General features: G+C 37.5%; 1 protein-coding gene across 3 annotated transcripts in view; it reads left to right on the top strand.

Moving 5' to 3' along the window:
• The window catches only part of SLC1A2 (solute carrier family 1 member 2), a 103739-nt gene extending 88130 nt beyond the window's left edge, over positions 1–15609 (top strand). For all 3 annotated transcript variants that reach the window (XM_033011222.2, XM_033011239.2, XM_033011246.2), the window contains exons 10-11: positions 2715–2946; positions 6454–15609. In XM_033011222.2, the coding sequence (XP_032867113.2) occupies positions 2715–2946; positions 6454–6528 (307 nt within the window). In that variant the 3' untranslated portion in view covers positions 6529–15609. The remainder of the gene's footprint in view (positions 1–2714; positions 2947–6453) is intronic.
• Positions 15610–15858: the final 249 nt, after the last annotated feature.

Below are 15858 nucleotides of genomic sequence, written 5' to 3'. Positions count from 1 at the left end.
GAGCTCTTTCCCGTAATGCTAAAGAGGTTAGGCAAGTTAAATGTGTCACCTTGCCTTTAACCTAGCAGGTGTACTAAGATTTTTGTCTCATTTCTGAAATCTTGTAAGGTTGATATACTGGATTTTCAAGCTTTCATAGAACAGGAGTAATTTTTTTTGCATATTAGCATGCTATGTAGGTACTATGACATTAATAATAAGGGAGCATGATTCAGTTCTTCTCATTTCTATTTCTTTCATCCACAATGTTAAGCTTTCAGTTCTTCTGATTTACGCCAAATGAGGAAATTAGGCATTAACCCTTCTCAGGATTTAAAGAATTACTTGTCAGTTACTCCAAAGCCCATTCTTGCCAGATGTTGAGTTGGCTTTTGAGAAACAACTTTGACTTCTTAGAAGCTATTATGGACAATGCAGAAGTATCTGTGTTGAGGCAAGTCATTTACTAGACTGCAGCTTTCCTATATACTGAAAATAATTGGTTGGTTGTTTTTAACAAAAGAAAAAGTACAATCTTTGTTCTTCTTAGGATGTTCTTTGGCCCAAAAGAGGTCGGTGGCACTCTTCATTCCTGACAGCTGAGACTTTGTCCTTTCTGTTGTAAGGAATTTGTTTACTTCGGTTCATGCAGTATAGCATGTTCTGCAGTAGTGTGCAGTTTATATTGCTGAATCTCTTGGCCAGTAGTCTTGCCACCTGCATGTGGACTGGAGCATCTCTTCAGATGACCCTTTCAGAATTTGAATTGTGCCTCAATTATATTTATGTATTCCCTCCACCTTGTTTTTTTGGCATCCTATACTATCTCTCTGTCTGGAATCAGTAAATCCTTTCAAAATTTAGTATCACTCATACAAAAAAATTAAGCTGCTATGCCTTTTTTGGAGCTGTGTTTCTGGATTCAGTATATTTGATGGTCTTAATTAAAAATTACACATAGAAAAGTAATATTTTCCTATTCTGCCACTCTGACCAGGTTTAAAATACTCCTCACAGACAGGGGATGAGAACTGTATAAAGCATTTAATATGTGTCAAGCAAAACTGGAAGGATGTTTTCCTCCTATGGGCTGTTGGTTGATTTGTTTTTTGAGAGGACTGTTGGAGGTTTTTTTTTCATTCTGGGTATTCTTTTGATGACAAAAAAATAAAAATGAGCTGTTTCAACTAAGATATTACACCACAAACTCCAAATCGGTAAGCATGATAATGTTGAGGTAGAGGTGAGAAACCTGAAAGGGAATACAGTTCCACAGCTGGGAAAGGCAGATTTACAGGTAATTAGAGCAAAGATATTGAAAAAGGCTCCAGAGTTCATATGGCCATGAATAGGCATGTGCAATTAATGTTTATCAGTTTGGGGTTTATATACTTTGGTGTTGTTTTTTTTTTTTTTTTCCAATGTTCTACAGGAAAAGGAGATGTCACACAAATGTAGTACCAGATTCAAATTTATCACCATCATGGGAAATGAGGTCTTACTTGCTGGCTTTTCTATCATTTGGCAAATGTCCACACTGTTTTAACCTGCCCATTTTGTGTAAATGAGTCTTTATGTATACACCTCTGAGAAATAGTCAGTGTAATCACTTCTTTGACCTACTTGACAAAACTAGACTCAATTGCTGCAGTAGCTTTAAATTGTAAACCTCAGTCAGAAGGTTTTTAAGAGTCTCACATTTAGTTCAGATATGAAGAGGCAAATTAGATTGTAAATTATTTTAACATGTAATACAGCCTACCTGCAGTATGAAGGATAGCAGGAGCCCATAGTCCTGCAGTGCTCTTTAAGACCATCTCCCATTTCAGTGGAACTTTGGGCAGGTATGGGGCAGAATTCTGAAATCAGGGAAAATCCACAACCATGATTTCACTGCTAACAGATAGAGCTACTTTCTAAAGACAAGAGAAAGGTGACATGTCTGTCCAATGGCATCCCATCCAGGAAGTGTCAACAGACACATTTCTATGTAATGAAGCACATGAGACTCTGTTGGCACCTTCCTACAAGAAGGGGCACTCGTTACTGAAATGCTGTCACAGGCTCGTCATTTTGTAGGCCATGACCTATATTTGGTTGGCTCATATGCTGAGCTCTGGCATACGGTAGTGTGCGTGGGCATGCTGCCATGCTAACAGATGATCATCTGCAAAGAAGGTGCCAGGTGAGGATCTTCGGTGGCCTGAGCCTTCTGGGGAGACTTCAGGCATTTTTTTCCCCACAGTTTGCTCATTGAGAATAAAGGGAGAGACCCTTTGTTAATCCATCCCAGAAATGGTAACACTTCATTAGATCCAAAATCCTTTTCTCTGGCTGCATTAAGTTCACTGCTCTGATAAATTCAGATTAAACAAAGGACAATGATGTGAGCCTGACACCCTGACACTGAAACCTCTGGCTCCAGCAGCAGGCGATGGGGAGATCTCAGTCAAGCACAGCTCTGCAGTTTGGCTGTGTCTCTAACACAAGTTCTTTGCCAAAATCCATGAGTATGAGCAGCTGGGACATGGGAGTTTGCACATCCTCCCTGTCTAAACAAGTCCCCTGGGAAAGCAATTTTTTTCAGTTTCACTTGAAAGCTCCTATCTTTCTGTTCTAAAGATGCCTTAAACTTTCTGAAATAAATGCAGTAACTGTAACATTAGCAGGGCTGTCATGCCCTACTATTTCTTCCTTTCATGACATTCAGCCTCTGCCTTTTGCTTCTTTTGTAGGGACCGGATGAGAACATCCGTCAATGTAGTGGGAGATTCTTTTGGTGCTGGCATTGTCTACCACCTTTCCAAGGCAGAACTTGACACCATTGATTCCCATCATAAAGGGCACGAAGACATTGAAATGACCAAGACTCAGTCAATCTATGACGACATGAAAAATCATAGGGAAAACAACTCAAACCAATGTGTTTTTACAGCTCACAACTCAGTCATAGTAGATGAGTGCAAGGTACCTTTCACATTTATGGATATTGAGACATGTATATAGCACTGCATGCTTTATTTTATCTTCTTTTTTAACCTGCATGTATTTTTCAAATCATTCTGCAAATAACAATGTGACGACAAGGTCCACGAAACCCAGACATTTTGAATGAGTTTGGGCAGTTCAGAAGATTGGTTTTTTGCACTTTTCTTAAAAGTTGTCATTTGAGGGGAAAAAATCATGTTTACATATAAAAAGGCAAGATGCAGCATATTGTGGAATATGCCAAGATGCAGAGAATATGGCATCACACCTTCTATGGACATTTACGTAATTTTCTATAGCAACAGAGAACTTAATTGCCAACCCAAATAAAGGATAGCTGCAGTTCACATACAGGTGTTGTCATTTGCTGACTGCCTTCCACGATATGCTGTTCCAAGATGGACATGTTGAATGCACTTTAGCATGAGAATGCTCTTGCACTCATACAGCATGCTTATGCTTTGCTTCCATCATTGTTCCTGAGTCATTAAGACACAAATATTGTATGGTTTCTCTAATCCTTGCTGTGACTAACATGAATTATTAATAGTAATAATAACATCTTGATCAGAGCAAAGTGAGCTTGAGAAACCTCACCAGTTGAATGAGAAAACACTTGTGGAGGTTAGTGGTTAAAAGTTTCCGAAACACCCACCACTAGGACGGGGCAGTTTAAAATTGAGAGAAAGTTTTTGAAAAGGAAGAGAAAGAAACTGAAACAAGCTGGAACTTTTAATTTCATAGGCTTTTTTTTTTATTATTTAATAATACTCTGATATGATCCAGTGAGCCTACCTCAGCCATTTATCCAAACAGATTATCTTGCATCTTCCAGTTGCCACAACTGAGCCAGTATCTCACTGTGAATGCCCACACTAAGTCCATTAGCAGATCACCATATATATTGGGAACTTAAGTCCTATTCTATCTTTTTCACCTGTCTACAGCCTGGCTGGAAATGTTCTTTAGAATATATTTTTTTCTAATGCTTAGTTCTAGGTAATGTCAGGTCAAACCTGAATTTCCAGGGGAAAATGTAATACTGAATTCAGGAAAGAAAAAAATTTCATCTTATCCTCAATTTTTTTCCTGAATCTTCCAATTTTTTAATAAAGTGATTTTTTAAAATAAAAACATTTTTTTCTGATATGGCTCCCCCCTTCCTCTTCTGACTCACTCTTTTTTCCATGAGAAAAATTAAAGAAAAAAATTTTGAAATGGAAAGAGAATACATGCATACACAAAATTAAAAATTGTCATTAATTTAAACTTCTCAAAAAACTAAAAGACACAGAAGAGATTAAAATTTGAAGGAAGAAAAGGAAAATCTCTCAAGAGAAAGATCTCATTTGATAAAAGATTTTTTTCATTAAAAACAAGCATGCACGCACACACACACACTTTTTGGTTAACTTCTTTTGGAACTTTTGGAAAACTGTTTTTCAGTGAAATAGACCATGCTAATTTCAGTGGTCTTAAGACAAATTCAGTTACCACATACCAGTCTGAATCAGATTCATGGAATTGAATACTGATAATTTTATCTCCTTCCAGTCCCTCAGATTTGCACAGAGATCCTCCAGGTCATGCTAGAAAGTAGTATCCAGTTGATGCAATACTTGCTTCACTTCCTTTTGTTCTACAGTTTCTCTTATCATTTTCACTCAGTTGAAGTGTTAATTTACCTCAAAAACGTGGATAAATGGTGTGGTATCTCATCCTAAGCACACCCTTTAATTAAAACTTGGGACCAGTGCTTTATGAGCTAGACTTTTTTGTCTTTTTCCATTGTTTTAGGTTTGCTCTGCTTGCGAACTCATTTTGCACTTTTAAATTCATGGAAAGAGCCAGGATTTACTGGATTGAGCACAAGACTGACTCTGAGCAGGTCACTTGTCTGTGTGTCTGCCTGCAAACTGACAAAAGGATGTGATGTTACAGTCTGCTTTATAAGCTATGAATATGTGCTAACATTAGCAAAGCATTTGGATCATGTTGAAGTGTTCTACAGCTCCCAAGTGTTAGAGTAGCAAAAGCAACAGAGTATAGGATGTGGGGCTTCAAAACAGCCAGCTGTTAAATCTGAAGAGCCATCTCTTTATCCTGTCAAATGCACTGGTGGGTTGAAAGGCTCACTGCAACTCTGGTCAGAATTTGAAAAAGTTAATCTACTAGCATGTCCTTTCTGTTTACTTACTGTAATATATTCCATGTATAACGCTACTAGATAATAATTTTGCATGGTCAATATATATTTTTTCTAAGTAGTTTATCTTTATATGGGGGTAGAATGGTTATTATTGCATGATATTTTTGTATTTTTTTATTTCCATATTTCACATGACTTTATGTGATTTTAATTTGTGAATAAGCTGTTCATTTCTGTATTTGCATGTTTCCCCCTACCAATTATCTGAGAAAAAACTTGACCTAGTTTCAAAAATCAGTGCATTTTGTCATGTTTCCATGTCCCAATGCTTCCATGCATCTAGTTTATCCAGCATGGGGAATTTCAGCTCTGTCTTTAAGTTTTCATTTGAAGCTGAGGATGTTAACTTACAAGGTAAGTTACGAAAGAGTGAGCCATCCATTTAGAATTAAATGAAGGGTTCTCTCACAGTTATAAAGATCCAGATTACTTTTGTAAAGTTAAAGTGACATGTTACCTTTTTAAAATTTTTTAAGTCTTTTGGCTGGAGCTATTTTTCTTGAAGCATGGGTTTATTTATAGTGATTTCTGGGATGCAACATAATGGCCAGTGCTTACTGTGAGTTGGTAGATCACTATAGGTCTTCTACCATACTTAAAACCTAAAAATTTTAGCACATATCTTTACAGACAAGAGTGATATTTTTCTGTACTTTGTTCAAGACAAACATGTCATTGCTATGAATTTTTGGTCTGACTATATTTGAAATCTTTCACTACATTATTAGAAATAATGGTATGATCAACAATACTTTCACAGCATATCTTTTCCTCCATTTCTATAAAGGTGATGTAATTGTAGGTGAGTTTGTATAGATACACATCTATAATTAATCTGGCCTTGTATATTTTTCATGTCCTTGCACCATCTATCTGGCTTTTCTAAGGAATTCCACTGAAAATACATGATTTCCTACATTAAAAAAAAAAAAAGAAAAAACAAAGTAATCTGTTTTTTGAATAATCCAGAGAAATCTATAAGAGATAGAAAGGAGTAGAACCTGAAATATTTATTTAAAAGAAAGGAACTACAGCAAAGACTAAGAAAATATGGAACTTTTTTCCTACTGCTAGTGCTTTCTAGTCAGTGTAATAAATGAACAGGAGTCTCACTATTTGGGAGTGTTATGAATTCTGAATAAATATATTTCAGAGATATAATAAGACATGGTGTATGTAATTCCTGTAAATATCATGATCTTCCATATCAAACTCATTACTTTTCTTGTCAAAGTGCCTTGGTGTTTAAGTTGGTTGTTGATGATAATTACTTGCAGGTAACACTGGCAACTAATGGCAAATCTGCAGATCTCAGTGTTGTTGAAGAAGAGCCTTGGAAACGTGAAAACTAAGGGAAGAGATTGCTAGCTCCATCTTTAATAAGCCCTGAAGCTATCTTCTGGCAAAAGATATCACGATTAAAGAAGATTTCTCTTTTTTCTATTTAACATCTACGGTTTCTGCTTACTTAATTTCTTAAGTGAAACTTAGCAAAGATCTCATCAAGTCATTGTAGTGTCTTTGCCAAGCATAACCATCTGTCTCCCTTGTGTTAATGTTTGGATGATGCAGCTGGAGAATTCTCCATGCAGTGCAGTGTGCTCTCACCTGCCTCCCCTTTTATTCAAGACACACAGAATGTAAATGCTGCAAAATGGGAAGATCAAAGTGCCAGTACAGTTCACTACAGGGACTCAGGGCCACAAATACAAGAGAAACATAACACCACGTAAACCTTCAAGTGTTTTGGTGACTCTTGTGTCATACCTGATCTATTTAGCACTGTATGGCTAAAATACCTTTTGAAAATGTCCATAAAGATTTCTATTTGTTTTAATAATAACAAGCACTGTATTTTTGTGCCTAGTTGTACTTTAAACTGAACTTAGATCCAGGAGCAAGACTAATGTATAGAAGTCAATAAATTATCCCAAACTGTTTGTTAGATCAATGCAACTAATCCTTAGCATCAAGAAAAGACCTTAGATTTGTACGTGCATGTGATATGCTTTCATCAGCTGTCCCATGGCAGGTGCAGCCTTTTTTTAATGATGGGGCTGTGCTGCTTTGTGACCACAATGCATCATATAATACAAGGCAGTATTATTATGGCAGGGGTGGTAGTTCCTTCACTAAATCTATGCCTGATGTACAAAATACAGAATGCTATGGGCTCAGTTATGCCATTCTTAATTAAAGTAGGTAGCACCTTACAACTCATCCCGCTCCACAGATGTCAGAGGGATTCTGTATGTGGACGGGACTACTTAAGTAAAGTGCTACTAAGACTGACTGACCACAGATTTCGTGATTGGGTACTTGATACAGAGCTATAAGCAAATTCTGAATCCATTACTCTAAGAAACTGAGAGTACTCTAAGAAACTGAGAGTTTTTGCATGTGATCATCAGTAGTATTTGGTGTGCAATGAAAACCATCTTTCAAATATATGTCTTATTTCAGAGAGCAGCTAAATCCCAAATTTGTTGCTAAGCCAAATTCCATATGAGGTTAATAGAATTTGGCCAGGGTTAGGACTGAATGAAGAATAAACCAGAATTTCAGGATTTAGACCAGTACATTGAATATACATATCTCTCTCTTTTGCAGAGTAACAATTCATGTAACTCTCTAATGTCAAATGTTTCTTAGAGAACATGGCTTCTGAATTAATGAGATGGTGTTTTGTCAAAATAGTACAGCTGACTCATCCTGTCAGAAAAAAATACAGTCACAGTAATCACCCTGTGAAGTATTTTTAAAGGTGCTTGTTAATATTTAGCAGTTTTAAGACACTGGTAAATGCCATTATACTGTTAGCAATGTTCTATAGCAAATCTGAGCCACATGGCCTTGGGAGGCTCTACACACAGAACAAGCTTTGTGCAATTTTTGGGGGAGCTCTCAGAGGTTCTCAAAACAAATCAGAATATGAGCATACAGTGAACTTAAAAATGACAGAAAACAGAGTTGAAACATTACAGAAATAGGCCATTCACTCTCTGTGCTCAGACCTGTTGTGTTTAAACAGGAATAACGGCTTAACTGTAGAGTGGTATTTGGCTCTGTAGAAGCCAGCAAATTGTAAATATAATCTGCTTTTGCTCATGTGCATTCGTATAAATATCTCCAAAAATGCACATGGATGTGAGCCAGCCAAGGCTACTTGCATGATTAATGATGTGCAAGATCAAGTCCCTTACCAGAATATCCCTCAATTAATCATTTGTTGTGGAATATTTTTCTTGCCATTGTATTTTTGTCCTCACTTGCATGCCATGGCTACAATCCTAAGCAAAATGGCCTATATAATTTTGCAATTATTGAACCACTGTGAATTCTGTAGGCCTCTAACATGTATTAGAGGTGGAGACCTTTTCCAGAGGCCTCCTGAAGCATCTTAAGGATTTTTTTTTTTGTGAGGAATGGAATTACAGGCTATTCAGAGAAGTGGTAGGCAGGTTGTCTTCTCTTTTCTTCATTTATTGATATTAGCATATCCAGAGTTAACCTATAGCTAGCTGCTGCTTCTCCAAATTTGCATTCGAAGACATTTTTACCACAGAATTATGTGCCTGGGACAATGTGTAGGTGCTCTAAAATATTCCTTACTCTTGAATGTGCTGGCTCACATCAAGTGAAGTTTGCTGTGACTTGGGTGGTAGTTCTATCCAAAAATAACATGCAGTGTTCGCCCCAGTTTATATCCAGAATTCTCAAGCTGTTTCATGGCACAGCTCACACATTAATAGGTGATTTTCCATCTTCTTCACTGTAGCAGTTTCTTAGGAACAGCTTTAGAAAACTGGTCCGTACACTTTTAGCTGTCATTTGAAACTATTAGCAGTTGGAAACAAATAGGAATGCCAGAAACATGTGACTAGGCATCTCCACAAAATTACATATTGAGAAACACTTAGAATATTCTTGCACTTATCCCCTTGGGATGTGTTGTTCTTTGAAGAGTGTTTCTTTGGGTGGAGACCGGGGAGGAAGGATTGAGATGATAGAGAAACTCCACCCACGTAAAGGAGAATAAATTTAGTTCTTTTGATAGGACTAGAATAGCAGACTGTGATTTTAAAATAGTAATTCTGTAGATACAGTAACTCAGGGATGTTTCAAAAGATAATTACGATAGTATTTCTCTATTTAAATGTAGATGTGGGAGAAGGAGAAATGCTGTTTTTGGTATACTCTTCTGCTTTTAGCCTGGCTGAATATTTAATGTAGTGTTACTCCAGCACAGCACTGTATTTAACCATCATAAAGCTTTCCATTTCTTTGGGAAAATGTAACTCACTCTTGGCTTACATTTCTCGATTTGCTCATTCCACATGAGGCTGGGTTGCTACTTAACTAAATAAACAGAAAATAACCCAGAGGCTGGCCACTTCAGCTAATACAAGGTTCACATTTACGCAGGCAGTGCTGGTTACTGACCAGTCTCCTTTTAGTTTCACTAGGAGTGTTGGTGCACTAATTTGCATCTGGCAAATCTTTTGTATTTGTTCGCAGTGCTGGGGTGGCAAAGTTAAACTACAGTGGAATATGATTTGTTTTCTGTGTAGTTCCTAAACAAATTAACATTTCTTCCTACATTCATCTCATTTGCTGCTCTGTCGGTTCCCTCCACCCATGTCTGTGCAAGTGTGCTGCCCTTTGCCCTTTGGATTGCTGACAGCACACTGGCACATGGAAAAGTCTAGACCAGGCGAAGACTCAGTTAATTTTATGCTTATTTAAGTACATGCTTATGCATTTGTTTTACGCACTTACTGCTGAAGCTAGGTCAGCATTCTCTTACTATCTGTTCACTGAAACTAAAGCGTACTGTATGCTCAAAGTACAGAAGAGGCGGAGCACTTTGCTACTGAATTTGTTTCTTCATTGCTTCCCTTAGAAGACAAAGGCTACATCAACGTTGTAAGAAACATGAGTGGGTCTCATACATAGAGGTGCTTCAGATAGGTAGGGGATAAACCATTTGAACCGTATTGTGGGATGTGCTCCTTCCATTTGAATTGGTGAGAAACTCAGTATGTCTTTGAAAAACTGTTTGCTGTAGTAAAACGTGTGCCTGCAATGCTCTGACTAGATGAAAGCCCCACTGAAATCTATGGGAGTCACAGAATTCCAGGGAAGGTCAACTCCCTTCCTGTCTCCATTAAGTTTTAAGACATTTCACAGTCCCATCCTAGGGAATAATCTTTGGCTGCTATTTATAATGAAGTTGATTCTCACATCCAAAAGATTTCTAAGATGCTTCTTTTTTTTTGCCTGTTTCTATGCTACAAGTCCAGCAGTGAATTTAAACTCAGCACAAAAATAAGGATCACTATCATTATGTTGTTTTTCCATTTCTTCCCTGAAATACAGCTGATCTTCATTTCTTTCTCAGCACATGGAGTTCCAAACTTTGTGCCACTGTAAAACATACAAGTAATGTAGATTTTCGATATGTTTTCCATCATTCCTAGGATCATTAGTTTTCCCAGAGTAGATGCTCAGGAGAGCAGACTGTTCATCTGAGAAGCTACAGCAGCAATGTTTGAACAAATTTATTCTGGCAACTACCTGGGTTTTCTTTGCTTCCTTGCCTTCACTTATGTTGTTGCAGCCTTGTTGTAGCAACACAGCAGCAATCACACAAATCCCTCAAACCATAGGCAGTATTAAACCTCACCTCTGACATTCACTTCTGTATTTATCTTTAAAAAGGCTCTGAGCTTAAGTACCAGGCTCAGAAGAATCCTTTTGTGTAGATGTAAAGATATAACTGTTTCTCATTTCATTAAGTTCCATTTGTGTATTTCTGTTGCTGCATTTGAATTAATCTACAGAAGGATAAATAAGGGCACTTTATAAAACTGTACTGTAATATTAATCTGTTATGAGCCAGAAAACTATCCTCGATTTTATTACTGTGACTTCTAAGGCCATGATTAAGATATCTTTCACATTAGTTATTATCATAGGTGTGTAGTCCATTGGAACAATTAACCTTGGCTATAATTCACTATATAAGACTATGTAAAATCTCCTGTTCCCATCAGAAAGCACTCTCGGGAAGATGAGTTATTTTCTTCTATCATATTGATGACTTTGAAGGAAAAATATTTACCCAATTTCCTTTGTCAGAATTATGATATGTAGAGTTTAGTTTCAAGTAATGAAAAAAAAAGAAAAAAAAAAAAAGGAATTGCAATACTGAAATGTCAAAGAAGGCAGTCAAGAGCTGTAAACAAATTGTTCATCTTTGCCATGTTATTTTTGAAAGTGTTATGTTCTTGCTCACAATTTACCTGAAACAATGTATGTAGTGCATATTTCTTCCAAAGTCATTGATATTTTTTTCCCACATAGCCACCAAGGCTGTGTCTCTCCATGGTCCTCAAAGCACAGACTACTGTTCCACACACCTAAGGCAGGACTCTGGTAAAGCCCCCAGCAATGGAGTCTGGGTACAGACTGTACAATGGGTGCCTCCCTCATTTTTTCCTCCTGCTCATGTCTGATGTTAAATTGAAATCTGCTGCTATTAAGGAATCAAACTGCTGCTGATGCCCAGGTGTCGGTAATTCTTTTACTTCTTGTCTGAGTGGGCTCCCTGGCACAAGACTCTGAGGAACCATCCCTTGCATGTGCCCACCATCCCAGAGACATCTTCCCCTGCTTGGTGGAAGCCTGCCGACTTCCCACTACTGGGTTGATAAGGTTGGTAAGGTGTCTGTGCAGTTGCAACTACAAGTCTTATGGAAAACCCAGGTTCCAAACATTGAAAAAACCCAGAGCATATGATGGAGACACTGAGTAGGATTCTACTAGTCTGGGATGGAAATAACCAACAGGATAATGTGGAATTTGGGGAGGCAAGAAGACTTGTAAGATTTCTCACTTCACCCAACCTTTAATTCCCATTCACTTCTAGCTACGTTCTGCTGCAGAGCCAATGCTGATTGATGCCAGAGTGTCCAACCCTTCTAGACTGATTTTTCAAAATTCAGGAGTCCTGCGATTGTTTTTAATGATGCTCTGTGGCACATGCCATTACACAAAGGGAAACTGACGTAGGCAGCATCACACAACCTGAATTGCCTGGTACCTGTATATTGCTTTGTAAAATAAATAGTATAGCTTGCAGGGATTTTTGTATCATTCTTTTCTATTTTCTTCTACAGTTTTTCAAAGACTGTGTGCAAACTGTGTTTACAAATTGATTTTGCATTCAGTATTGTAGATTATAGCATTTCCATTTTGGTGTTTTGTATGGGCTTGTGAGTTCTTCTGTACTACAGGTTGTCCTTCCTTCTTAAAGACAATTGCATAAACTTCCATCCAACATATCCTGCTCCTTTCTTGAATATATCCAATTTCCTATTATCCAGTGTGAACTCTAGCTTGGAGGATGCATGAGAAAAAGCTGCATATGTATTTATATTGTTAAATATTATATGCTCAATACTTATTTAGTTATTAATACAGGTGTAAGGGGTTTGTACTTGTTCTCTGGAAACTACAGTGTAGACTGCACTAAATTACCTAGTATCTGTAATTTACAGACACACTAATATTTTCTTATAATGTTTTCTATATGACCATAAAAAGTAGGGGAATAATCCTTTAAAGGTGATCTGTACCTTAGAACAAAAGCAGTTTTCTTATAACATTTAAGATCGATGAAATATTTTTGTGTTATGTTTAGTGATGAATTATAAACAAAGCACAAGATGCAAGAAGCAAATAGGAATTTCAAGATGTCCTTAAATGCTGCAGTTCATTATGAAACAATGTTATAATAATCTGAACAATCTTCTAGATTGACTGTCTTGGGCAATCGTCCCTCATTTTTGTCATTTTTCCTGGTGTTATGTTTGCCAAATCCTTCAGTTCTTTCTTAGGATCTGACCATGTGTAATTGACTGATTCAGAATACAGTTTATAGAAAAGTGGAGATCCAGGTAGGCAAAAAATATGCTATCAGGGTACCCAGTCCATCTTTCTACAATACAGTCTATGTGAATTCAGTCCGTGGAAAGAGTTCGTGATTTGGGCACCTACCTTTGCCTTCTTGAAAAGGGACCAACTGAACCACCATGGGACCAGTGTAATTGGGTAGCATCTGTACAAATACCTCCTGCTTTCTTATGTATTTTAAAGAGAACAACCACTATATTTTTTGACCAGGACAAGTAAGAGTTGCTTCTTTATTATGGTCATCTGTTCCCATTAGGCAAATACCTGTTGGCATTAAGGCCGTGGCTATAATAATTTCTATTTAATTAGCAAGGAACTGTTTTAAGAGGAATAAAAATAAATAAATATAAATATTCATAACAATTATATCACAGAAAAATCTTTTATTGCCTACTAGCTCTTTGACTGTGATTCAAAACAAACAAAACATTGAATAGCAAGTACTGCTGTCCCAGTGTGACTGATACTCAGAAATCTATGGGGCCATGATATTCTGTTGAGGATTTGGAGACTAAATTTCTAGTAGATAAACATGTAGGAAGTGTGTTGATACACCCTTGTGTTTTAATCTTTGTTGTATTTTAAATCAGATATACCAGGTATTATCTTAATAGGAACCACAGGTAGAATAGTGCTGAGTTACTAATAGTTGTAAAACCTTATTGATACCAGTTTTGACATTTTGTTGAAGCATGATGTCCAGTGCCTCTCTGCACTTAGTGTAGATAATGTAGCTATCAACATGTAATTTCAGTGAAATGGTGTATACATTATGTGTTAGCAGTGCTTTAATTTAACTGGTGTCTGTGTATTGAACCATAGTAAAAAATTAGACTGTCTTTTAAAATTTTGTTCTACTTCCTGTTTTTCATTTATATCTGGGTTTATATCCTTTTGGCCATTCAGCCGATTAGATTCCAAACTTGATAAATGATTTATCTGTCTATTATGGAGTATCTTGTTCTGATAACATCCAGGATTGTGTATGCAGCCAACTTATTGTAAATATGTTATTTTTAGTTTTCAGCTATCTAACCAGTGTGGTGTATGTTAGTACCTGCATGTGTGTAGTTCCCTGACAGTGAGTGAAAGTGATCCCAGCATAGATTTGCTGCCTTGTGAATGCAGCTGTTATGACCTTAAGAATTAGTGTTCACCTACAATGATTAGTTTCTGTTTTGTTTTCTTCTTCTTTGCTTGAAATGTTGGGGCTCTTTATCACCAGAAGTTAGTAAGTCGCTCTTTAAACTGACACAGTGAATAAGGGTGAATCCATCAAACTCTACATTCCCTCTGGATGCCCTGGCTGGTTTTGACTCGGTGCACTGTGCATCATTCAGCCCTTGGTCACGCCACAGCACCGCGGGATCCCTCCGAGTCACTTCCAGTTCCTCCCTGACCACAGCCACTGGCAGCACGAGTGCAGTCACACAGCGGTGATGGGGCAAGTCCTCCCCGGGCTGCCCAGGACGTCAAAGCAGGAACCTCTGCCTTATCCCCTTGGCAGGAACAGCCTCTCAAAAAGATTAATATACTCACAGACAAAGGTTTCTTTCATAGTTAAAAAAAGCTATTAATACTGGAAATTAAATGCAGAGCTGAATGCTTCTCAAGCTACTGTGGTTGTTGTACAGGCCTGTTATTCACAAAAAGTATGTCTGATTGTGGAACAGACGTGTCAACTGTGTAGTCAGTGGCAAAAACTTTGTGAAATCAGGGTTACAGTTCAAATCTGTAAGAAAGACCTTTCTGCGTCAAAACCTGAAGGTGGTTCTGAAAGAGCTTGGGACAGCAAGAAGAAGCTGGTTTGTTCCTAGATGACATGGGCCTGCACCTCATAAATATAATCATCCCCTGTAAGTGGAAAGAGATCAAAATCAGGCCCCAAAGCACAGGCATTATCCTGCTGGGTGAGTCCTGTTACAAGGCTTCAAAGGCTTCAGTGTGAATTGAACACTACAGTACTGTGTGCTGCCTATTCATCTTCCCTACCCTTCTGTTAAAAGTGACCAGGCATGAGCTGGAATGTTTTGAGATGTTTCATTTAAAAAGGATAAAAAGGAAGAGAGATAAGGTTGATCTTTTCCTTACACTGAAAAAGTTCCTCAGATTTTGAAATGACATACTGTACAGTATCTATAGCACAGTTTGTTTAAAAACTAATGAATGCAGATGATAAAATTTCTCCCAACTCTGGGCTCTGTTCTTGTATATGGTAGTTGGAATGCCTCATAGACTGAGTCTATTTTTGTAGTTCAGATCCTTTCCTCCTTAAAATGATCAGTAGTTAGTTGCTTTTAATGCTTTCTTACGGTGTGAACTGATTTCTGTAACTTTCATGTGTAAAACAGACTAGACATTCTTTCTATACTGGAAACAGCTGTGAATATAATATTTCACTAAGTGTTGTACCTCTTATGTACATATCATCAATAAATGTTGATTCATAATTTTCATGGCTTATAATTGTGAGTTTTAATGTCAGGCTGGGCTCAATATGGGAATGTTTTGAGTAGGAGTTTAGATGAAGCAGTCTGATGTGAGAGGCTGCCTGTTCTGAAAACTGCAGGCAGGGTAGAAGATGGATCTGACTTTGCCAAAGTTTTAGAAATCTCACCCCTTACTGCGTCCTCCAAATATTCCAGGCTGCTGGCTACAACTGAGCCTGTTTGCCACAAAGGTCAGGATACACTACGGTTCTTGGC

This window comes from Tyto alba, unplaced genomic scaffold, assembly GCF_018691265.1.
Source record: "Tyto alba isolate M040663 unplaced genomic scaffold, T.alba_DEE_v4.0 Super-Scaffold_18, whole genome shotgun sequence".
Lineage (NCBI taxonomy): Eukaryota > Metazoa > Chordata > Aves > Strigiformes > Tytonidae > Tyto > Tyto alba.
The sequence above is the reverse complement of the archived record's forward strand: the minus strand, read 5'-3'. Positions and strand labels throughout refer to the sequence as shown.